This window comes from Peromyscus eremicus, chromosome 6, assembly GCF_949786415.1.
Source record: "Peromyscus eremicus chromosome 6, PerEre_H2_v1, whole genome shotgun sequence".
Lineage (NCBI taxonomy): Eukaryota > Metazoa > Chordata > Mammalia > Rodentia > Cricetidae > Peromyscus > Peromyscus eremicus.
The window spans coordinates 115,515,448-115,541,817 of NC_081421.1; the positions used below are offsets into that span (position 1 = coordinate 115,515,448).

General features: G+C 39.8%; 1 protein-coding gene across 2 annotated transcripts in view; it reads left to right on the forward strand.

Annotated features, from left to right (window-relative positions):
• Selenof (selenoprotein F) overlaps positions 1–25,034 on the forward strand; it is a 30,043-nt gene extending 5,009 nt beyond the window's left edge. The window contains exons 2-5 of one of the 2 annotated variants that reach the window (XM_059266375.1): positions 5,029–5,196; positions 18,565–18,628; positions 22,728–22,777; positions 24,178–25,034. In XM_059266375.1, the coding sequence (XP_059122358.1) occupies positions 5,029–5,196; positions 18,565–18,628; positions 22,728–22,777; positions 24,178–24,309 (414 nt within the window). In that variant the 3' untranslated portion in view covers positions 24,310–25,034. The remainder of the gene's footprint in view (positions 1–5,028; positions 5,197–18,564; positions 18,629–22,727; positions 22,778–24,177) is intronic. The other variant, XM_059266376.1, reaches the window with a different exon arrangement.
• Positions 25,035–26,370: the final 1,336 nt, after the last annotated feature.

The following is a 26,370-nucleotide window of genomic DNA, read 5'->3' on the forward strand; positions in this document are numbered from 1 at the left end:
CCAGCAATGATGCATCATGAATTCCACACAGTAAGCTAGGCCAGGGGTTATCAATGTTAGCAATGTTAGCAATGCCTGAGACCAACTAATTTATAAAGAGCCTTATTTTGGTGCATGATTCTGGAGGTTGCACAGTACAAGACCAGACAGCCGTATCTGATGAGTGCCCCTAACTGTACTAGTGGAGAAAGAGAAAAAACTGCAGATAGCAACCTTCCCACACAAGAACTGCATACTAAGAACTCATAAGAGCTCCCATACATTTAGATGATACAGAAGTTTTAAAGGCACGCTAGGATTAGACTCTGTGTGTGTGTGTGTGTGTGTGTGTGTGTGTGTAGCTACATGTGCTTGCAGAAACCAGAGATGAATCATCCATTGTTGTCTAGTGCTCACCCTCTTTTTGAGACAGGGTCTTTTAATAAGCCAAGAGCTCAGTGTTTGGGCTAGATAACATCACCAGCAAGCTCCAGGGATCCATCCATCCTCGGTACCTAAACTCATGTCCTCACATTTATGTGGCATGAACTTTACCAGTCAAGCCATCCCTTCTTTCCCAGGATTAAAATCTTTTTTCTTGTGTAGTCTTAGACAGATTTTCTTACTGTCCTATGTCTGTTTCCTTCCTAAGTGTAGTTAATATTAAATGGAATGTTACTATAAAGTACTTAGCAAAATATTGGTGGTTTGTAAGAACTTCCAGTAATGGCAATGCGTCTGGCGTTCATTACATTAAGATTCCTTCTCTCTAACCCCGTCCATTTGTTTGTCACCAAATCTGAAGTCTGTTCAGAATTACATGAGAAACCCTGAGTTTCCTGAGAGTGAGTACAGATTGATGAAAGGGCCGTGTGTGTGTGTGTGTGTGTGTGTGTGTGTGTGTGTGTGTGTGTGTGTGTGGTGGGAAGAGGATACCTCCTCCATGCACTTGTATACGTGTGGAAGCCAAAAGTTGATGTCTCTTGAGGGTCTTCTATCATTTCTTCACCACATGTTTGGAAAAAGGTTTTCTCACTGAATCTAGAGCTCCTCATTTACCCTAGACCCCAGTGAGGTCCTGGGATCCAGCTGACTTTGCACTCTCCATCCAGTGCTGGAGTTACACATGTGCATTGCAGCCCCTAGCTTTTTAGGTGGATGCTCATGACCCAAACTCAGGTCTCACACTTGTTCAGCAAGCACTTTACCCACTAAGCCATCTATCTCCCCAGCCCCAGTTTGTGCAAGTTCTTAAGCAGTTTGCAGTTTTCAAAGTGAATTTGCTTTTATTACATTTCAATTACTGACTGCAAAACAAATTTGCGTAAATCCAGTGGTGCAAAACAGTTTATTTTGCTTTCAGATTCAGTGGGTTATCAGTTTTCAGACTGGCACAGCAGGAACTCGTCTGCTCTGTGGTCCCTCAGACCTCAGTTGAAAGGCTGGAGTCTGAAATCTGAAGGCTCTTCACTTGAATGTTTAGTAGTTGATGATGTCAGCTGGGTGTCTTGGTTGATCTCTGCATGATTCTGTCCGTGCTGTGTCTCTAGTTTACACTTTTTTGCAGCATGGTGACTTAAGTTCCAAAGGTGATGCTTGGGGGTGGTCGGTGCAGGTAGACAGACACACCGCTCTCTCTCACTCACTCTCTCTCTCTCTCTCACACACACACACACACACACACACACACACACATTCTGTGTTGGAGGACTGCCAGTCAGGTTGTAAGAACATGTGGGGTGATATGTACATATTGATGCAGCTCTCCGACATGTTGCTGTCCCTGATTTCAAGTTACCCTGTACAGAAGATCTTACAGATCACTTTACTGGTGGGAAGTTGTAAGTGTCTTGTATCTAAACTAGAGAATTGGCCACAGAAAGCTCACTAGTCAACTCATAGGTCCCTTCCACTTAGTTGGGATAGTTGATTAGATTTGAATATTATGTACATTCTCTGTTTATAGAGGTAAAATACTTATGTCTGGTTAGAATATTGACTGATAAAGACCAATGCCGTGGTCAGCATTTTGTGGGAATGTACTAGCAGTGTTTTCACTGAGCAATGTCAATGGGTTTTAATCTTGCCGATTAGTTTAAAAGAAGGCTGACAGGCTACAACTGGTGTGCCGATTTCAGCCAGCCCTGTCATTTATTGGAACACTCGTGTCTGTATTGTCTGTGATTGCTTTTGTGTAGCCGGCTGACTTGAGTATTTATAAGAGAAACTATTTTGCTACCAAAGCAAAATTGCTCTCTGGCCCTTAGAAGCTTTCAGATCCTTCCTTGTAGAAAATCAACCACATACAGTCAGTCTGACATTGCTCCTGTTTGAAACTGTGGTCTTTCCCGGAGTATGTGTTTAACAAACAAGAGCTAGCATAGGTGCTAGAATAGAAACAACTTCATGCCTGTCATCAGAACCACTCACATGTTGATAGCAAGTCAGAAAACCCCAGGTTTACATAACACAGTGTCTTGACTAGATCTGGTTTACAGCTGAGCTTCATTTCTCATGGATTTTACAGAGAGGGCCCCTAGAAGGCTGGCACTGATAAGGTTCTTGGAAACAGGCAAAATTAGCAAGGTGAAAAATGGTAAAAATCATTTAGACATAGGGAAAAGTATGAACAGAGGTGTGAGGACCAGTTTTCCACTTCAGGACCACAGGGATTCATAGCTGGAAAGTGGGAAAGAACCAGAGTAAGGAGAGGTGGAACTGACTAATAATGTAAGCTACAGAGGCAGGAAAAGCCTTAAAAGCCAAGGGACTAGCAGAATGGCTCAGCAGTTAGAGCAGGTGCTGCTCTCACTGAGGACTCTAGTTCAGTTCCTAGCACCGGTGTCTGACTGGGAACAACCACCAGGAACTCCAGCTCTGGGGGAATATGAAGCCTCTGACCACACACACACAGTACACATAATTAAGAATAATTAAAATGTTATTAAAATTGTCAAATCAAAATCTCTTAAAAATTGTGAAAGATTTGAGAGCTCCTTAGGGAACAGAACGATGGAACTGTTAGCCGTGAAATGGTTAAAGAACCTAAAGGGCTTTGGCCTGATAAACCAGTTGACTGGGGAAGTAGTGCCATTTCCTAAGATGCCAAGTGCGTTTGGAGGGCTGGACTTACAGAAATGTGTGGAGGCCACAGAGGTTTCCTAGTGAGGTCTGAGCTTACTTCACCCAGCAGAGCTGCGTTAGAGGACTGCTTGACCATGTGCATGGTTACCAGGGGTTTGGAAGGGTCTGCACTTGGATGTGCAGTATCCTTTGATCTAGCAAAGGTAGGTCTTTTGCCTTGTCCCTTGGCATTCCTTTAAAATGCCCTTTAGAAGAGACAGAAGAGTTCAGTGGATAAGGAGCCAGGCCCTCCCGAGCTATCTTGTGTTTCTATCTGTCTCTCTCTTCTCTATCTTTCTATCTAAATTTTCTCACTTCTCCCTCAAGAGTACCTTGGGGGTAAAAGTGAGAGTGAGTCTCCCACAGAAACAAAAATAGATTCCATCATCGAAATTTTGAATTTGCAACATCTAATGAAAATCAAGTGAGCCGCTGGCTTTGGAAGTCTGAACTCAGGAAAAGGGGGCATTCAGTAAAATGGTATTTGAAGCCCTGGGTAAAACTGCAGACTCTCCAAAAGCAGGGAACAACACCTAAGAGCATAGGGCAGTCTGTAAACCCAGCCACTCAGTAGGATGCCAAGTTTAAAGCCTGTCTGGGCTACAGACTGAGTTCAAGACCAGCCTGTATAACTTAATGAGAACCTGTCTCAAAAAGTAAAGGGGACTGGAAAGATGGCTCAGCAGTTGGCTTAGTTACTTTTTGTCACTGTGATAAAATACTATAACAAAGCAACTTACAGAAGAAAGGTATTTTGAATTATGGTTCTGGGGCCTGTGATGACAGGGACAGCATGGTAGTGGACAGACAGAGCAAGAAGCTGAGAGATCAAACTTGGAAGTAGGGCTAGGCTGTAATCTTGGAGCCTGCCCTGAGTGACATACTTCCTCCAGCAAGGCTGTACGACCCCACCCCCAAACTGCCACCTACTAGGCAAATTTCAAATACCCAAGTTTTATAGGGGACATTTCTCATTCAAACCACACCAGTGGCCAAGACACATGCTACTCTGCCAGAGAACCCAAGTGACCCAAGTGTGGTTCTCAGCACCCACATCTGGCAGCTCACAACATCTGTAACTCTAGCCCCAGGAAATTACCTTCTAGCCACAATAGGCATCCACACAGAGGCACAAATGCATGCATATAAAAATAAATTTTAAAACAATTCAGTGAATGTTGTATTTTCGTGGTGCTCAGGATTGAACTCAGACCTTGAATTCATAACACAATCTGTGTAGAGTATTGTTTGCTTGCTTTACCAGTGCAGAAATTAAAGTTTAAGCCAGCTTCCTCGGGATCACACATCTGGTAATGGTGGAGCTGATTCCTCAAACCAAAAGTTTGGTTTGTGGGGGTCTCCTTTCTCTGCTTCATGGTCCCATTCCTGTCACCCACCCCACCGTAGGGATGTGTTTGCAGGTAAGTTAATGGTTTTTCCATCAATCCACATAAATAGGTACTAAATCCTTAAAATGAAATAAGGATTTTTCCCTTATAAGAAAATTCCTTTTTAATAAGCTACTGGATATTAATAAGAGATGTGTAACATGCATATCATTCGTTATATTTTGTATTTTTTGTTAATCCACGTTTTCACTGAAGTAGAAGATGTCAGATCCAGTGGTGTGGTGCATGCCTGTAAGCCCAGCACTTAAATGGACAGGAGGGTCAAGGGTAAGGTCATCTTTAGCATATATCTAATTCAGGGCCAGCCTAGACTATATGAGACTGTCTCAAAAAAAAAACAAAGTAACAGCAATAAACCAAATATATAAAGCTGTAGAGTTCAAAAGTACTTAAGAATTTGTCTCCAGATGAAACGTAACAGCAGCTTGTCTCCCTTTTGTTCAGTGTTAACAACCTTGTGTTCTCCTTTTGGGAAGTTTCATGGAAACTGCGTTTTATTCCTTGTTCTCATTTTCAGATGTCTGCTCTTGGGGCCGAGTTTTCGTCAGAGGCATGCAGAGAGTTGGGTTTCTCCAGCAACTTGCTCTGCAGCTCTTGTGATCTTCTTGGACAGTTTAACCTGCTTCAGCTGGATCCTGCTTGCAGAGGGTGCTGTCAGGAAGAAGCTCAATTTGAAACGAAAAAGGTACCGTTTTCTGTTGTATCTGTTCCCTTCCTTTAAATGCTCTAGTTGAGATAGATGAAGTACAGATTACTTAATCAGTTTAAGCAGGAGTTTCTGGCTTTACAGATTTTAGTAAAACTCAGTCAATTGCTTGCCTGGTCTACTAGATCAATCAAAGGAAAAGTGTGCTTACATACCAGGATCCATTCCACTGTGGCTGTCCATCAAAGGCAGGGGAAGGCAGGACACACACCACAGCATCACCATAGCACGCCTGTGTCCCATGATGAGTCAGTCTTTCTTATCTCTGGCCAAATTAAAGCAAGGACCAATTAATTACACTTTGGTTTCTTTGTAATAATAAGCCAATTGTACAAAGAAATCTGAGACGGTAGCATAGTGTATAATGTTGGGCACAAATGTGGTCAACTTACATACCATTACTGGAAATTCCAGATACCCATAACCTTACGTTTCCTATCTGAGAAGTCAGTCAGGGTAAGTAGCTCTGCCCCACAAAATCTGTTGTTTTGAACCCACTGTTCAAAGTGCTCAGGGTGTTTTGTTTGGATGGGTGGGTGGGTTGGCTGTTTGATGACAGTCTCACTGTAGAACTTGCCATGATGCCATGTAGCCCAAGATGGACTTAATTAAACTCACTACCCTCTTGCCTCAGCCCCCTTGCTGCTGAGATTACAGGTGTGCACCACTATGCCTAGCTTGAATTTGCTTGGTCTTTGTTTTTCAGTAACACCCTCAGATTTTTCTTCCACGTTGTGAAGTGCCTAAGTGTTTGTATAGCCAAATAAAAGTGACTGAGGGGCTGAGGTGTAGCTTAGTAACAGTGTTCACTTAGTATGTACAAGGCTGTCTTCAATCCTCACCACCAACACACAACAGATTGTACTAAAGTGACTTAGTGGGATTTCAAAAAACAATTTCCCATTTCTTAGTTGAGTTCCCTTTTATTCCTCTTTCATTTGTCCCTGCTGAACTGTTGGAGGTGTTTCTATTTGTAAAACTTTCAAATAGTAATGCTTTCTCGCTGGGCGGTGGTAGCATTTAATTCCAGCATTCGGGAGGCAGAGGCAGGCAGGTCTTTGTGAGTTCAAGGCCAGCCTGGTCTACAGAACAAGATCCAGGACAGGCGCAAAGCTACACAGAGAAACCCTGTATGGGGCGGGGGTGGGGTGGGGGGTGCTTAGTAATGCTTTCTTGTGACTAAAGTTTTTTTCTAATACCAAGTACATATTTATTTATAGTTTAGAGGAAAAACAAAGCAGCATGTTATTAAAATATATTTATAGTAGCCAGATTTAACCCGTGATCCCTCAGTCTGATGGCCTGAGGTTCCCAAGTGAACCTACAGAGTCCAGCATGCTCTCTGCTTTCTTGGCTGGATTAAACCCACAGTGTGTTCTATGTTTAGATTCCATACATGGAAGGTAGTCCTTATATATGTAAAAAGTTAAGCAACAAGTTTTTAATGCTTGACTTGATTTAAAGAGGTTTAAGACCGGATTTAGCTGGTTTGCCATGACTCCCCTCTGCCTTTATAGTGAGATACTCACATGGGACAAATTGCTGAAGGACTCTGTGAGTCATCTCCTCATCATCCCCTGGCTGTGCCGTTACCAGCCGGAAAAGATGCTCAAATACCCCAGACTTAGAAAGCTGGGATAAGAAGGGGCAATTGCATTAACAATGTTTATCTCACAAGCCCCTTTGTAATTGAGGGTGAATTGAGAGAGTCTGCCCTTCCATTGATATAAATATGCCTAAAATACAAATAGTACTAGAAGAGCTGTTCCTGCCTATTGCTTTTTGTCAGTGCTCCTCGTAATACTCATTTTTAATACTGTTTTTGTGAAACCAAATTTGGATCACATTCCTCTAAATTTAAGTATATCACTGTTGTTTTTTGTTACTAGTTGAACCATGTGTTGTATCTAGACAGTTTTCAGCTGTTACAGCTTAGCAATACCAGAGGCAAGGAGTCTGCCAGTTAATATTAGCTAATTGTGGCTAATGTGTTTAATATAGCCAAGTACAAGTAGTCTGTGTCCTAAGAGCCTTTGTACTGAGTCTAATGCTTTCTTTGCTGCCAGCCCTGATCACTAAGATACATTTCCCATTGGGCATTTTCTAGCGCCTTTCATACAAAATGAAGGGATGGTTTTTATAGGCGTAGTAGAAACAAACCAGACAAAAAGTACTTAGAAATATGACTGGAGACAGGAAAGTGGTGTGTGAGCAAGCCCATTAAACTCACTCCACAGTCCAGTAGAAAGCAGCGAGTGCCGCAGGAAGCAGGCAACTCACTTTGTGGAATAAATGCTCCTGTCTCATTCGACTCAGGCCTGCCCTTAGCTTTTAAGTCATTGTTAAATTTGATATTCATTTAACAAAACTCAAATTTTCACATAAAATTAGCTCTGTTAGAAGATTGTTTATTTGCAAAATGTTTTAGTTCTTGTTTTGTCTTGAGGTAGGATCTAGCTATATGTTCTGACTGGCATGAAATACCTATATTACTTTTCCTGTTGTAGTGGCAAAATACCTTGACAAAAGCAGCTTCAGGAAGAAAGGGCTTGTGTTGGCCCACATTCCAGTCACAGCCACTCACGGCAAGGGAGTTAAGTCAACAGGAGTGTGAAGTAGCTGGTCACCTTGTATCCCCAGTCAGGAGGAAGAGAACAATGAATCACAATGCTCCGCTCACTTTCTTGCTCTTATTCAGTCCAGGACTGCACTCCAGTCCATGGAATGATGCGGCCTGCTTATAGACTGGATTGTCTCACCTCACATAACCACACGTAATCAAGGCTGTCTGTCCTCTAGGCATGACTAAAAGCCTGTCTCCCTGAGGAGTCTAGATCCTGCTAAGCTGACAGGTAACATTGACCATCATACTCCCTACATAGATCAAGCTGTCTTTGAACTCATAACCATCCTCCTTTTTCTTCCTCCCTAATGTTAGGATGATGTGTACCACATCTGGCTAGTTCGTCTTTCTTTTATAATATAGTTTAAAATGTTGCTAGAGCATTCCTTTTGGCTCTTTTAGTTCTATGTGTTGTAGATCTATCCACAGATGAGGCCAATTGTTTTCAGTAATGGTCAAATTTTTTTGTTTAAAAACAATCATGAACGCATATAAAATCTTGAAATTCTTTGAAATTTATTTTATTAGTTATGGCTGCATTTTTCTTTCTCTTTGGTCTGCTCCAATGCAGTTTGATCCTAAAGGACCTACTAATTTTCTTAGCTATTACTTAGAACGAGTATTTTGTTAAGCCGTTTTGTTACTGTCTTAAGTAGCTTTAAAAGCTTACAACTATGGTTTTCAGACACTAGTCAGGAGATTAACTTAACTGGGAAAACATACTAATTTGTAGCTTAAAGAAAAAATGTAAACTACTAAAAGAAAAGTTAGGTTTTCAGTGGCGTTTTGTGCAACTAATATTTACTAAGAGCACGGATGACTTGAGCTTTACATAGAGAGACTTAAGGTGAAAGGGAAGGGAGTAAAAATCCGTCCTTTCCCGCTGACTAGAGATCGCCCATTGATGTTTTAGTTGAGCCTCCTTGGCCGATAGTCTTAGCTGCCTGGGAAGACAGGAGTGAGGTTTCTAGTCCTGGACTCCACAGTTGAGCAGTAGCTGGGGTTGGGGATGTCACCTAGAAATTATGTGGCGTTGCTCTCCTTTGTCCTCACCTTTACATGTTAGTTCTGTTGGTTTTAGCTTCACTAGTAACTTCCTTTGACTCAGGAAAGCACAGTAACTAATGTCCACTCCTGAGTTTGGCACCTACAACACCTTCCACTAGAAACATAATTCTTCTGTATTCATATCACTGGGCTATTTTAGATAAAGACTTATTAAGTTCATGTATGTCTGTGTACCACATATATGACCTGAGGAAGCAAAAGAAGGTATCAGATCCCCTGGAACTGAAGCTAAGGTCAGTTGTTAGCCATCATATGGCTGCTGGAAATCGAATCTTGGGTCCCCTGGAAGGGCAGTAGTGCTCTGAACCACTGAGCCATCTCTCCAGCCCCACTTACTCTAAGGCATTAGCTAGAGTTGTGGAATAATGAAAGAAGCTATTAGCTGCCACAGTGGCTGTGTGGAACAGTGTATTGAAACCAAAAGATGGAGCTGTCTCAAGTAAAGATATGTATGTGTGCACCTGTAGTTGTACTGCTCAGAGGGCTGAGGCAGGAGGATTGCTGTGAGATTGAGGCCAGCCATGGATATAAGACCTTTTTCTTAGACCAAAGAGAGCAGAATGAGATACTAATTAAGAAGCCCCACTGGTAGGTTCTCGTTCGGTTTTTTACAGTAAACCACTTTTCCTACAGCTGTCTTTTAAAAGGATTTAGCTCATCTCCTTCCTTGTCCTCTCTCATCACCAGCCCAAGTCCAATTAGCCGCTCCTCCCTGTTCCTCGAGTGCATGGCAGATGCTTGCCCTTTATTCTGCCAATAAGTTGAGCTCTTTGAAGTCTTAGTTTATCATGTATTTCTAAGTCGCCGACCTTTAGAACACTTACTTACAAGTCTTTGTACTTGAATGAGGCCATTTTCACTGAAAATGAATTGGATACAGTGGGTTGGGAGTTATTTCCCGTTATTTTCAGAACACAGACCTTAAATTCCAGCACGTGGGAGTCTGAGATAGGAGGGCTGAGTTTGAGGCCAGCCTAAACTGCATAGTCGTGCCTTGCCTTTAAGAATACTTAAAAGTTAAAATACAGTAGCGCCTTACCTTACTGCCTTTTATTTGTATGTTTCATTTACATAGCCAGAAAAATAATAAAAGTTTTAAAAGAAACAGAAACTTAGTTCCATTGTGGCAGTTGCCCACTTGCAAACCTTTGGTAGTATTTGCTACAACTACAAATCTTTCGTTTCTACGTTTTATTTTTAAGGATGTATCAAAAATAGATGTGTTAATTATTTAGCACAGTTTGCTGACCATCAGCCTTAATTAATTTTGCTTATTTGTTGAGAGGGTCTCCCTCTGGCCCCGGCTGTCCTAAGCTCCCGGTCCCACCACCTCACCCTCCTGAGCACCAGGATTACAGACAGGCACTGCCACTCCAGCCGAGATTGTTTTGAAAGTGAACATGAGCACCAGATTAAAAGTAATTATATTTTATCTTAATTTTATTTTTAATTAAATAATTTAATTAAAAATAATTTTGTAAAATGTTCTTGGATTTTTCCTAAGGATAAACACAAATCAAGTATTCCTGTTTTATTCTAAGATACTCCTTGATGGCCTGCCCACATCTTTAGAACCCTGAGGGTTTGTGGGCTTTAAAACATGCTTTGTTTGGTTGGGGTTTTTCCTTCTTTCTTTAAAATGGTTTTGGCTCCCGGTCTAGCACCTTTACTCCTTTCAGTGAACACCTGCATTCCATCATGTTGTTCTGAAAGCCACACTTGTCAGCAAATCAGAGAGCCTTCTAGAAACTAGACTATGCCTAGCTAAATTACTCCTATGCAACAATACCCAGATTGTTTTAAGTTCATTTGCAATTTGTTCCATCTTGATTGACTCTAGAAGGAGTTTGGAGAAGTGGTCGAGACCGTGGTTCTGGCACCAGGTTGCTGGGCTCAGCCCTCTGCTGTTCAACTGGTGTCTTGAAGGATCTGATCTTGTTGCCTGCCCCCTTCTCTCCATGGGTTGCTTCCTGTCCTGTGGTTGCTGTGAGGGTAAAAGGAATGAATATTCACACGATGCTGAGAGCTAGTACTTGATCTGCAGGTGCTTGCCAGATACCTTTGTTGTTGGCAGTGATAAGACACTAGGAGCATATTCTAGAAGGTATGTGTTTGGTGTTTAAGCAAGCAAGGAAAAAGTAAAAATTTGAAGGACTCTGGAAATACCACAGTAATGATTGCTGTTGGCAGAGTACAGGAAATAGCTATAACATGAATCATTAGATTTGCTAATGATAAAAATTTGCAACAAAGTGTTCTCATAGTCTCTTTCCAGCTGCTCTATCAGTTGGTGCAGGAAGGATTATATTGTGATAACAAAACAGTGATATGAAAACTTTTAGTGTTTGCTGCTACTTGGTATGGTATCAGGGGTCTCTGCGATCACTACGGCCACCAGGGTCACAGTCTGCAGGAAGCAAGAAGGTAGTTCAGTTCAGTATGACCAAGTACCCAATGCTGGTTCGAACTTCGGGAATCTGACCACGAGTAGTTTATTTTAGGCATATTTAAACACAGCACAATTCAGTGAAAACTTTCCTGGTGATAATTAGCTCATTCCTGTGTGCACAATAAAGCACATACAAATCTCCTTGAGGAACAAGTAAGCTAAATAGAGATCAGATGTGACTACATTTAAACTTTTTGTAAAGTACATATAACACCCTCTATAAAGATGGGTTCTGTAGATTTACTACATGTGACACCTTCCATAAAGATAGATTCTAGAGATTAACTGATAAATGAGCTTGAGATAAGGGTCTAGGGGGGATCTGGTGTGGTCTCCACCACACAGACAGCACACCAGGGTCACCAGGCTATTAACTATGTCCACCCCCAGCCTTCTGGGTAGATAGGTTATTCCTCTGAAGGAACAGCCTTGTGTATTTAATTGTCCAGGTTCCCTTAGTGCTTATCTGTGAGCACAAAGACTTCAGTACCTTCTACAATGTGGAACAGAATGTGTGCGTAAATTATATCAGATCAAATCCCAGAGTTCGGTGCTTTAGTAAAGAATACAGTATAAGTTTGCACTTTTAATCATTTTCATCACTTAATTAAGATCATGTGTGAAAGATTTTGAGGGTTTGGGGGTGGTGCTGCTAGAAAACTTACTTAAGACCATTGCAGGGGGAGTCAGTGTTGCTTTTTTATTTTTCTTTTTTGAAGGTTTATCTTTTTTTGTGTATGTCTCTATAGGCATATGCAAATGTATGCAACTGTCCAAAGAGGTGAGAAGTGAGTGTCAGGTCCCCTGAAGCTGGAGTTACAGGAGATCAGTAGCCATCCAACATAGGTCCTCTTGTTCTTAGCCATCAACCTTCCTCTCTAGCCCTGGGTTTTTCTGATTTTTGTTTGGTTTTGGTCTTTGGTTTTTCCAGAGTTTCTCTGTGTAGCCCTGGCTGTCCTGGAACTCACTATGTAGACCAGGCTGGCCTCAAACTCACAGAGGCACCCCACACACACACACACACCTCTGCCTCCAGAGTACAGGGATTAAAGGTGTGCACCACCACCACCCGGCCTGATTAGGAAAAGGGAAAAAAAAAACTGGAACTCAAATGAATGGCCAGGCTCTACCAATGAGCTCCATCCTCAGCACAAACCTCAGTTTTCTTAGAACAAACAGATTTTGAAAATTGAAATAGAAGTCAGTTTAAAGTAAAATATTGCTTTCAAACTCTTCTAAATGGCAAATCAGGTGAAAACTATTTTTTTAACCACAAATGACATTTTAGCAAAACTAATTGAGATATATGATCACAATACAAAAATAATTGCCTTACAAAAAAATCAAACTAACCACAGCGTCTAATTTTCCTTGCTATTTATTTATATTTTTAATCTACTTGATAACAGGTATTAGTAGCTTAAGAATAATTTGGCCAAAAATAAATAAATAAATAGATAAAAAAGAGTAAAAAGCTGGGCAATGGTGTCTTAAGTATACCTTTAATCCCAGCACTCAGGAGGCAGAGGTAGGCGGCTCTCTGAGTTCAAGGCCAGCCTGGTCTACAAAGTAATGCAGGACAGCCAGGGCTGCCCTGTCTTGAAAAATAATATAATAATAATAATAATAATAATAATAATAATAATAATAATTTGGATCCCTCTTTTGAGTTGTTTGTTTGTTCGTTTGCTGCGGGGCAGCGGTTGGTGTTGCTCTTATTTTGTCTTTTGTCCTTTCGTGGTTGTCTTTTTTGTGTCCTTTTTCTTTCCCCTTTCTTTACTTTTGTCTCTTTCCCTCCCTGTGCTGGGGACCAAACCCAGATCTCTGCATAATCACACTCATTCTGCTCCTGATCTACATCCCCAGCCTCAACACGTTGGTAGAGTGTAGTTTAAACGTGTGTTATTTGCTTATTTGTTCATTTATTGAAAGAAAGCTGTAGATTGAGATGAGATCCCTTTTGTGTGAATTTGGAATCTCTTGCTGTGGTTCACAGCTCTACTAAATCCTCATATCCAGAGCTCTGAAGCCTACCCGTGTCTTTATCTGTAGCATAGCCCAGCAATTCAGGTATTTGATAAAGGGCTGTATTTTCACTTTGATATCTTTGCAGATAATTGAAAAGCAATTAATAATTTTATCTTCTGCTATTTTATTGCATTGTACTTTAATATTGTGCATAGTAAATATGTTTAGGAATGTAGTTGAATGCCCTGTTCTTTCTGCTTCGCTGCTTTTGTGACTGGACTAATTTCATTTCCCCTGTTATGTACATACTCTCTCGAGATTTACATGCATCTCAAACAGACCACAGACAATACACATCCCCTTTTTTAGGATAGTTTTTTAAGAGAATTGAAGTTTCATATCTCTCTCTCTCTCTCTGTCTCTCTCTCTCTCTCTCTCTCATTCTTCAGTGCTGTTGTAATTACATATACTCACACTTGAGTGTTTACACGAGTTGTGTCTCATGTATTTTCTCTACACTGTTGATTTAATCCTCAGAAGAAGCCTGTAATGTACTTTGATCTCTGTTTAACAAACAAAAAAATTAGAGTGAGGCCTGCCCAAAGTTCTGGGGTTTTTAGGTGCAAGACCCTAATTCATCCCAGTTTGACTACTGAGCCAAAGTTCTTAACCACAGCACTGTTTGATGTCATCTTGTCAACAGTAATTCCTGCTATACAGAGTTTCTGTAAAAAATGGAATGACTTAGACATGAAAGACTTGAATGACCTTCTTAAGGTCTCCCCCTGCTGGACCTTCAGTTAAGAAGAACAACTAATAGAATTCCATTACTAGTTTTTATTTAAAATTATCAAATCTTTATCTTTTTGTTTACCACAGACTATGACTCCCATTTATTTGGTGGTCTTGAAAAATATATTACATGTTTTTACTTTAGCTAAGGTCTAAACAAAAGGTTTTAAATAAATGACATAATTTTTATTAATTTGGAAAAGGAGGGCACCAAAATAATTCTTTTTTTTTTTAATTCTTCTCTCATATATTACATCCCAAGCACAGTTTCCCCTTCCTCCCCCCCAAACAATTCTTTTAAACTTATAAGGAAATATAAACTATAGGCAATTTCAGCATGGTTCAGAAGTCCACTTGAACAGCATTGTCTAGGTGGCAGGCTTAAGCGCTAACCTGTCAGAGACACAGTGCTGCTACTGTGTGAAACACAGAAGGCTGAAGAGGGAGCTAAACTAACTGCATGACACTGTTATCACTCAAGACATTGCATGCTGCTTAAAGTAGCCTCTGCAGAAACTGACTTCTTCAAAGGGAACAAAATATAAATATCTTAAGCAGATGACTCTAAGTGTAACATAAAAGCGTTCTTCTCAAAGGAGTTTTTAAATACGAATAATGCTTGGCAACAGTTCAGATCCAGTGTAACCATTACCCAAACCACCTCTTGTGTAACACAGCACTAACTAGTGGTACAGACAGATACTTATAATAATGGCACTTGTATCTGTTAACTTGTTACCATATGAAAGCACTCTTCCAGGAACTTTAAGTGGTAGGCATGGCGACACAGAGGAAGGGTATTTGAGTTCAGACCCAGCCTAGTCTACATAGCAAGTTCTACGGCAGCCAGGGCTGTGTAATGAGACCTCATCTCAAAGTACTTTAAGTAATATCCTCATAATAGGTCACTATCACACTAGTAATTTCTCACTTCATAGTTGAGCCCTACGTAGACATCCTGTCTAAGATCACAGAGCTAATTAATAGATATGTTTATATACACATATATGTTCAACAAAGTTTTGAAGTTTATTTTGTAGCTATTTATTTGAACTGAAAATATTTGTTTTTACACTTGTCTTTAATATGGAAAGTAGATGCAGTCTTTAAGAGCTTAATAAATTAGCATCAACTCTTTAAGCATACTATTCAAACATTCTATCATAGTTGTAGTTTATACTATCTATTTAAAAAGAATAAACCTGCCCGGCGGTGGTGGCACACGCCTTTAATCCCAGCACTCGGGAGGCAGAGCCAGGTGGATCTCTGTGAGTTCGAGGCCAGCCTGGGCTACCAAGTGAGTTCCAGGAAAAGGCGCAAAGCTACACAGAGAAACCCTGTCTTGAAAAACCAAAAAAAAAAAAAAAAAGGAATAAACCCTTAAAGCAGTGTTCTCAACCTTCCTAATGCTGCGACCCTTTAATACAGTTCCTCATGTTGTGGTGACCCCCAACCATAAAATTATTTTCACTGCTGCTTCATAACTGTAATTTTACTACAGTTATGAATCATAATGTAAATATCTGATATGTGGGATATGTTCCGTTAACCAAATCTCCATACACACACACACAGACAGGCCTGAGGCAGTGTGACTCTAGCTTCTGTCAAGTTAATAGAACCACCATTAGCCCATTGCACACTCTTGTACATTTACAGGCAAATTCTGTTCATTATTTCCACAAATCCTACTCATCACAGTATTGAGGGAAACCTAGTCCTTTCCTCCAAAGCTTTCATAGTTAAAATGCAATGATGAGGAAACGTTTTGTGTGATTTTTGTTGAGCTTTTTAGTGGAGTATTGATTTTCTCATTTAGAACAATCCCTCCTTTGGAGCTAACTTAAGGTAAATGTTAGCTTCTCAATCTCCTTACAGTGCAGAAGATATGGAAAGACAATGTCTGCTTGGTGTGGAGTGCCTTAAACAACAGAAAGGACCAGCAGATAATTAAAATTCACATAGTTAATTTAAATGTATGGAAGTCTGTTTGCCAACTTAGTTTACTATGATGATAAGCCAGCTTCTCTCCCTTGATCTGTGTCAACATAATACTTTTAATGTGTTTTGTAGCATAAATATACAATCTGATAAATAGTTTCTGTTACATCTCAGAATAGTGTCTTCATTATTTGTCCACGTATAATGAACTTATTGTTTCCAGCGTACTGAGCACAAAAAAAAAAGAATCTGAAAATGTTGGAGGGAGCAATGCAGTAAAAACTTCAACTCCTTTGTGGTGTGAAAACTTTGAACGTAGTTTAACAGTGCTTAAATAATTAGTTTATTTCAGGGTTTATTACTATTATGTTTATTTATTGCCATAGTTATTGTCACTGGAAAAATAGTAAGTGCTTAGTGTTGGAAAGTGTTGAGTATTTCTGACGTGGACCAAGTTTATAAATGTACTGTGTTGGTGTGATATGTCACAACAACTTTTTTATTATTTTTATTTGACCTAGAAGCATTGCCTTTGTTCGTTCTTATAAATCGTTTGGGAATCCAGCTATCTGGTTAGAAAACCCATGACCAACTTTTTGTATTGGTTCCATTCCCAACACCCACATGGTGGCTCACAACCATCCCTAACTTAAGTTCTGGGAATCTGATGCCCTCTTCTGACCTCTGAGGACACCAGGCATGTACATAGTATATAAACATCCTTGCCAACTGTCTTAGAGTTTCTATTGTTATGGCAAAACATCACAACCAAAAGCACCTTATGGAGAAAAGGATTTATTTTGCTTAATTTCCATACCATAGTCCATCATTGAAAAAAGTCAGGGCAGCAACCTGGAGGCAGAAACTGATGCAGAGGCCATGGAATAGTGCTGCTTACCGGCTTGCTCCTGGTGGCTTGCGCAGCCTGCCTTCCTATGGTACCCAAAATCACCAGTCCAAGAGTGGCACTGCTCATAGTGAACTGGGCCCTCCCACACCAATCATCAAGAAAATGCACCACTTCCTTGCCCACAGGACAGTCTGATGAGGACATTTCCTCAAAGAAGGTTCTTCCAGAATGAATCTAGCTTACGTCAAGTTGACATAAAACTAGACAAAACACTTATGCACATAAAATAAATATTAGAAAAGAATGGTTAGGCTTTGGCTGCTACAAAACAAGTGATCTCTGCTGTTGGCTGTGTCTCACGTGAATTCACAGCACTGATTTGCATTTGAGTTTTATGATGAGTTTTTACTCCAAAGAGAATGTGCAGCTTCCATAGCTACAAAAGCAGTGCTGACTACTGAGTGTTTCAGTTGAATTTCATCAAAGAAAATTATTTGTATGAGTCTTTTATAATGAGATTTTTACTAGTTTTTCTATGTTTTAACACAGTACTTCCTATAATAATTAACTTTTCAGAGATGGTGATAGTAGAAGGCTGGAGAGGTAAGAGCTACTCTTCCAGAGGATCTGAGTTTGATTCCCAGCTCCCCCACATCATGTAGCTCACATCATCCTGTGACACCCCCTCCCCCCAGCTCCTGGGGACCTGATGTTCTTTTCTGGTCTCCACGGCCCCCTGCATATATATGACAGACGCTCAGACAGCTACACATAAATAAAAATGCCTTTAAAAGATGAATGCTGGACTTTTGTTTAATATTAAGCCATTCGTCACATGATATTAAAAGCAATCTAAAGACTTCCCTAAAGCATCTTATTAAAATTCATTGTCAAGCCCCCTTGCTTCCTCAGTCCATTCCCAGTACAGCTGAAGTTCCTCTGCCATTCAGTATATGGTATGTACTCCTCATTATACCTATGAGGGTATATCCGAGACGCTTAGTGGAATTCACTGGTGTAGAGATGCACAGTGTCTGAACTACCAGTAACATTATTCTTGGGGTTTTTTTTCGAGACAGGGTTTCTCTATGTAGACCAGGCTGGCCTCGAACTCAGAGATTCACCTGTCTCTGCCTCCCAAGTGCTGGCATTAAAGGCGTGTACCACCACCACCAAGTTCAGTAATATTATTCTTGAACTTGACATATTTGAACACAAGCTTGTGGAACTCTGTATTTTAGACAGCTATTAAGTGACTTACGGGCAAATAGCATGTATAACATGGATTCACCAGAAAAGCAGTTTCACATTTTGTGCAGGATAGAGTAATATTTCAGCATGCTGCCCAAAAATACTTAATTTCAAACATTTATTTCTGGAATTGTGTGTTTATATTCTCAAATTGCAGTTGGTATCAGTAATTGAAACCAATATGGGACTCTTCAACTCTAGCTTGGTCTATAATGCTCTGGCATTTTTTGGTAGGGGGTTCTATATATCTGCTCTGCTCTAAGCTTACATTGTGGTACTTCTTCACAGTCCTGCCTGAGATGAAACCCCAGAGTCTCATACATGCTTGCCAAGTGCTCTCTCCCCTGAGAGAGCAGCTCTGTAAGTCTATTCCAGTTTGTAAATGTCCTGGTTTTCATTTTACAGCTGTATGCAGGAGCTATCCTTGAAGTCTGTGGATGAAAATTGGGGAGGTTCCCTCAAGTCCAAGGTATGTAACAATCATTTAAAATTGTCATTTGCAAGAATATTTTCATTAAACATTCCCAGGAATGTGGGTTTTCAGAAGTACACTCTGCAGCAGTGTATGAATGTTCTTCCTTTTTTCCACAGGTGGAGTTTTAATAGAAATTGATGTCACCCAAGTTATTTACTATAAACAAATACAACCCAATAAGTTAGATTTAAAATAGAAGAGCATGAAATGATTTTTTCTTTAGAAAGATACTCTTGTCAGGTATAAATTTTAGGATAGCTTTTCTTTTAGCAGATAAAAATAGAATCCCTTTAAATAGCACATTCTAGTATATTTTTTAGTGGAAGTTACAGAACATTGCATTAAGGTAAAGTAAGTCTATGCTATATGACAAACCAGCATGAATTAATTACTACACAATTTAGAGATGCATTAGAAAGTTGTTGTGTGTGTCATCACAGGGAATTTTAGTGATAAATATGTTGAGAAATAATTGTCGAGTCTGTTCTTGCAATTAACATCAAACTGTGGTAATCCTCACATCTCCAGGAAGCCTTCACTAAGGTTTTCTAGTTTAGCCTTGCATGTTTACACTGAAAATCAGCTTTATGAGTAGTCATGGCATAGTGGCACATGCTTTTAATCCCACCACTTGGGAAGCAGAGCCAGGCGGGTCTCCAAGTTCAAGAATAGCCTCATCTGCAAAATAAGTTCCAGGACAGCCAGAGCTACACAGTGAAACTCTGTCTCAAAATCACCAAAGAAGAAAAAAGAAAATCATCTTTATGAAACAGAATCCTGTTTGAGGCAGCTCCTTTTTGGTTTTGGCTGGTCCTTTGGGTTGGGTCTCATGGTAGTCCAGCAGGCTGCATACTCAAGCCTGTGGAGCTGGAGTCATAAGCATGTGCCATCATGGCTAGCTTTCTTTTGAAGTTGAAATACATTGCGGTTCTTTTTGTGTACCTAATCTGTTGTGATTTTTGGCACAGACTCAGTCCTCCATGTTTCCCTCAGCCTCCTGACTACTCTGCCTGCAGCTGTGCACCACCCTGTGTTGAACTCAGTCCTCTTGCACCTGCCTCTCCACCCAGTACCATGCTTACAGCTGTGCACACCCCATATTTAAATTCCTGTAGAGTTTCTCAGTTGTCCTTCATTACTTTATAAATTATATTGTGAAACTGCCTTAAAAGTACAGACTGTGCTCACTGATCCCAGGTAGGAAACTGTGGCGACTGGTATTCCTCTTATATTTTAAAAGTTAAGATTCTTAGTTTCTTCCAGAATCAAAAAGAAAGCTAAGCTCATCTTGAAAGGGTGCATGGTCCCACCATTTTCATGGGTTTCACCTTCTGTTTGCTTACTTAACAACTCCAGCACAAAATGTGATTGCAAAGTACAGTGATTAAACAATATTATAGATTCAAATGACAACCTTTTATAAAAACTCACTGTCAGTATTTTGCTTATAACTTGCAAAGCATCATGAGACTTCCCTCCTGACTGACTGATTAGACGCTATATTTATATTGGTAGATTAAGTACATACATTACTGCATTCAGAACTAAGAGGGAGACACCAGCACTGGACTTGAGAAACTGTCCTTTTGTTCCTGACTGGCTAAAGGTCAAACTATTTTGTTGCCTTTTTTAGCATATTTTTTTTTGGTCTGTGCTAAAGATGGCACCCAAGACCTTATACATTCTGTGCCAGCATTCTACTGCTGAGCTATGTCCCTAGCACTCTGAGCATGCATTTTAATGTACTTTTTCAGTTTACTTTCTCTATCAAAACATGAGGGACTGTTTTGTCTATTATAAAATGTTAGATTTAGTAATAAATTATGTTTCATGAGAACAGGAAAAAGTCCCTTTGGAGTCTCTAAATTATTTATGTTAAAAAAAAAAAGGGCACTGGGGCTGGAGAGATGGCTCAGCAGTTAAGAGCACTGGCTGTTCTTCCAAAGGTCCTGAGTTCAATTCCCAGCAACCACATGGTGGCTCACAACCATCTATAATGAGATCTGATGCCCTCTTCTAGCCTGCAGGCAAAACATGCAGACAGAACACTGTATCCATAATAAATAAATAAATCTTTAAAACAAGGGGGGGGCACTGTTTCATCTTTAAGTTGATTTTTAAATGTTCAGTTCTTTCATTTTTATTACCCATATCTTTGTCACTCCAACATAGTGAAATCTTTTTCTGAACTCAAAAGTGCTTGTTGCCTATTGTTAACGTAGTAGCATTTGGGCTGAGATATATCTTAGTGGTAGAGTGGCTCCCCAGAGCACTAGCCTGAGGGCTTGCTGGGTTTGATCCTTGGCATCAAATAAGGTAGGGGTAGGGGGGAGAGGATGACAATATTAATATTCATTTGTCTTGGTGCTGGGGATTGAATCTCAAGCCCCAAACATTTGCTTTGTTTTAATTTCCAGTATGCACAACACTGGGCTAGATAACATTTTCATACAGGTATATAACACACTTTGAGCATATCTCCACCCCCCACTTCTCTCCCCTCCCATTGGTCCCCTTGGTTCTCTAGACAGTTTCCCTTCTACTTCTGTGTCGTGTACAGACTCAGTTGTATGTTGTCTATAAAATCTAGGAACCAAAATGTTGGTCTTCCTGAGGCTGACTCCATTCACTTAATATGACGTTTTTTACAGGTACCTTTATTTATTTATTATTATTAGACAGGAGGTCTAAGAAAGTCATAGCCTTTATGGCATTAAAGAACCTGTGCTGTCATGTAGAATGTACAATACAATGTATATATAGATTCTCAAATGTTAAAAGCTTCATTTACTTGTAAGGCGTGACTTACCTGTTACCACACTCCACTCTTTGAGAATTATGCTTCTGGGTCTGTGTTTAGCAGAAAAGAAAATCTACTGGAATTGGTCATTAGTTATTCATCATGACATTCCTTTTAAGCCTGTTCACTCAGTCCAGCCCATTAAAAGGCATTTGAATGAATGGAAATTATTAAATGTACTGGCAGCTCTGCTTGGTGTATAAGAAAGATTTTAAGTAGTCTTTTCCCATAGCAGTCTCTCACATGGCTGAAAAGGTGGCTCGAATAGCTGAAAGGATGTTAGGTGGTGTTTTGCCAGGCATGCGTATAGGATTAGCCAATCAGGTAGTCTAAGATACGATGTTTACTGGCTGCATCACATTTTTATTTTCAGTCTATTTAGGTTTTTTTTTTCCCCCTTTTTTTTGTAAGATCTCTTTTTATGTGTTAATTTACAGTTTTTACTTATTTTTTTTATTTGTACTCTTGAATTTTGTTAATAGCAGTGTTCTGCTGCCCTGAAATTCCTATTTTTATGTAAACATATCTATAAAACATTTCCTTTAGGACCATACATAAGAGTTTTATATTTCATATTCAATAAGTTCTTTGTATAACTTTGAAAGTTTTCCAAGCCCCTCCTTTTTAGTCACTTAATCACAGTTTAGGGGGATTATTTGTTAAGTGTCTTCTTTACCAGATTATAAATTTAATAAGGGTGGGGGTTATAAATGTTTTACATACCTTTGCCTTTGCTGCCTGGAACATAGTAAACATCCAATAAATATCTTTGCGAATTTACATTTTTACTCCATCTATAATATAGGTGATATAGGTCCTTGGTTTTTTCTAAATATTTGACGGTTTCCCGTTGAATAATCCACACAAGCACATCCTCAAGTATGCATCTCCCTACCACTCCCATACCCCTTGCTTCTCTTTGTATCTTCATCACATGAAGAATCTTCCAGGTATTTCTGATTCAGCTCAACTCTTCTAGGATGGGGATTGTGTATAGGTAAACTGATTTCTCCTCATCTTTCTTTTGAACTGCCCCAGCTGTTCACAGCTGAGCTGTGTTATTATTCTGTCAAGCCCACAAAACTACCATTGGAATCTGGGATATTGATTAATTTGAAACAATGTCTTAAATATTTAGATAGGGGTGTCTCTACATTTATTCATCATCTGTTTAAATTTACTTAGTTTTCACCTAGGGCATATTTGGTTTCTTTCAACATTATTGGATTAATCTCATAGCTAGCTTGGATTTAGACGTGACCCGTTTGAATCTTTTTTTTTTTTTCTTTTAAGCTTTTGTCAGAAGCGATAAGCCCAAACTGTTCAGAGGTCTACAGATCAAGGTAAGGGACCATGGTGGGATCTTTTAATTTACTAGAGATTTTTAAAGACTAGTTTGTGACTTACCAAAAAAGCTGAGTCAAATGTTTCGACTACGCTACTCTCCCGCCCTAAACTTCTCACTATAATACCCTGGGTCAGGATGGTGTGGGTGCGCTGTCTGAAATTGAAAGCACTGTTTTGTTCTTTAAAAATGCTGTTTCATGGTGCGTTTTCATGTTTTATATAAGCTTGCTTTAACCACATTGGAAGTGGCTAGATTGTCTTAAACTTACAACTTCCTACTGTTGGCAATAGATTGGTCTTTAACACCCCCGCTCTCCAGACAAGGTTTCTCTGTGTAGCTTTAGAGCCTGTCCTGGACCTCACTTTGTAGGCCAGGCTGGCCTCGAACTCACAGAGATCCACCTGTGCTGGGATTAAAGGTGTGCGCCACCACTGCCCGGCTAGAGATTGGTCATTAATCTTACCCACAGTTTTTGTCATATAATATTTAAAATTAAGTCTGTTTTTAAAGCTAGTAAGACAATGACTGTGTATCTGAGACGCAGCAAGTTTGTCTTCCCTTGGAATTGGCGTAGGTTCTAGGTTCTGTAGTTAAGATTGTGTGGCTGTGTTCTGAGGTAGTAAGTGAGCCACATGTGCCCGCACTGTTGACTCTTTAGTTTAAACCCCCACTAGTAATTGGGAATAAGCTAAGTGCTTAGCATGTGCACCACAGAAAGTAAAATTACCTCCACGGCTAGAGTCAAAACTTTAAAAACTGAAGCGTACAGGTGCTAGAGAGGTGGGTCAGCAGTTAGGAGGACTTGCTACTCCACAGAAGACCCACTTCAGTTCACAACACCTGCATGGCCACATGTAACTCCACCTCCCTCAGAGAATTCAGTGTCCTCTTCTGTCTCTGAAGACGCGGCACACACACCCACACAATCAGTAACTGACTCTTTAGAAACAGAAGCATGGCACTTGGAAGGAAGTACCTTACTTAGCGCTGATATTTCTTTTGTTGTAGTTTTCCATAATTTGGAAACAGATTTGATCTCAACAAGTGTATTCAATTTCTTTTCCTAATTGTTCTGCATTTGTCTGACACTACCATTCAGTGTTAAGATCACTGGATATGAGAGAGCCATGTCTGTAATACCTGCCACATTCAATAATAGGCTTTAAAATCCCACTTAAAGTGGGATTTTACTTTGCTCTTTGGATGTAACATGTAGTTTTCTTAATTCTTACAGTTTTTTGAAATCACATTCAAGTCTTTGCTGTAAAAGACTTCCTGTTGACTAGATAAAAGCTGTTAAAATGATTAGCATAGTTAATTCAGCCATTTTGATCTTGGTTGAGAGTCAAAAGCCTCCTTCTAAGCAGAAAATGATGATATCTCTGGTCTTTGTAGTATGTTCGCGGTTCAGACCCTGTCCTAAAGCTTTTGGACGACAACGGGAACATTGCTGAAGAACTAAGCATCCTCAAGTGGAACACAGACAGTGTGGAAGAGTTTCTCAGCGAGAAGTTGGAGCGTGTATAAACCTTGCTTAGTTGTTCTTTTCTTACCAAGTGAACTGTTAGAGCACCTAGAAAATAACTGAGTTTTGCATGCTTACATTGGTCAGTCTTTATGTATGCCATTAATCTTCTAATTAGAAGTTGAAGTAGCACCACAGCCTGTAATATGTAAGGAGCTGACAGGCTTACCAAAACCCATTTTTTAGTCATTTCTGTTCTTCTGAACTTGTTGATATCACTAATGAAATGCTTTGTAAGAGGCTTCTGGTTAATTATGCAAATACTAGCTTATGATAATTGGTCCAGTTTTATAAACAACAGAATCTTAAGTAAGGGAAGGTAATAAAGGAGATGCCTCCTTTGCTGTGTGCTCTGTTGAAAGTAATTGACAGAAAACTACAAAACAAGTAAGATATACTGAACCTCAACAAAGTGCCTGCTCCTCAGAGCCCCTCAGATCTTTCATATTGCCTGGCTTTCTTTTTAGTAGAAGTATTTGTGCCACACAAAATTTTTGTAGCCTTATTATTACGGAATGGATTGAATATCTACAGTAAGAGTGTAATACTCATAAAGGTTTGCATTAATGAGGATTACACAGAAAACCTTTGGTAAGGATTTGTGTAGATCTGATAATTGGCAAATTTTTATGTTTTTAAATATTCTTACAGAAGAGTTCCATTTAAGAATGTTCACTTATAGGACCAAAATATAAATAAAAACTTTCAAAAATGTTTTAATTTGAAATTACTCTGGTTTGTCCTTTTATGTTTCTCAATGCGTGCCTGTTTTTCATGTAAGCTCCTTTTTAAGCCATACTACAAAAATGACTGTACTATTGGGAACTTAATAGCTTTTAATTACAAACAGTGTGGAGTGGTTATTAATTTAAAAGCTGTCTTGTCATGTAACATCTAAAATAAGTCTTTCTTTAGTCAGTAAGACAATGAATACAAACTTGTATGACTTGGCTCATCAAAATAGTGTGAGGAATCCTAGCAAAGGGTACTCTGCATTTGATCATCAGCAGTAATGCCAAGGGCCTGTGATTTGACAGTCCAGGTCTTGTGAATGTACCACTGCTCCTTAGTGGTTATTGCTATTTTAGAACAAGAGGGAGATTAAGCCGCTTGTGGACGGAGAAGTTGCCACCACAGACAGAAGAATAGAGGTATTGAAGGATGGAACTTCAAAAAAGAACTTCTGGCATTGACATAGAAAATAAATTGGACTTGTTTCCGGGCAGGAAGAGCCAGTTAAATGAGTATCTGCTTGGGGAGGGGAGGGGAGTGAGATGTTTAAAAAGAGGCCTGAAAAGTCTATTGTCTTCTAGAGATCAAAGAAGCGGAGCCCATGGTATCCAGAGCTGGCCTAGCAGAGTGTCTGCTCCAGCCTACATTTTAATTGGGAGTTTCAAGTTAATCAGCCAATTCAAGTCAAAGAACAGCTTTTTAAAGAAACAAAACTACTGATTACTAAGAAAGGGGTATATGTTGTGATCTAAAAAGCGCCATTTTATACAAAATTCCTGGTGCTTGATTGAGCTTATTCAAATTCACAAACACTGTGGTGACTTTTCTCTGCCTTCAAAAATTTTGTTACTAATAACTTTAACTGTTTTAAGTTATCTCTAAATTTGGCAGAGGTTTTGAAATAAGGACCTGTGAGCAAGAACTGCCTTATCCTGTTGTGAGGATTGAAGCTTGAAAGCAGTTCTAAAATCAAAAGTAGATACTCTCTAAACAGGAACACATAACATGTATGTACATAGGCTGACAGAGATCTTGCTCAAGGCTCCTGGCACGTAATTGCTCATTTCTCCTGGAACAAAGGTTCCGTGTTCACTGATACTACAGAACATAGGAGCTGCCGTGAGGGACAGGAGTCAGCTGTGCTTTCCGACAGTTTTACAGAAAGGGAAGTCACGTCATTTGGATGAGTGCGTTAAGAACTTGGTTCTCCACTAAGTGGTCTTCAGCGGGCTCTTTAAATCTTCGACTGATGCTTGACCAGCCTTTCCTCCTTACTTTACTCATGTCCCTTGGGCCGTGAGACCAGAGCCCTTCACATGGGATTGTGGTCA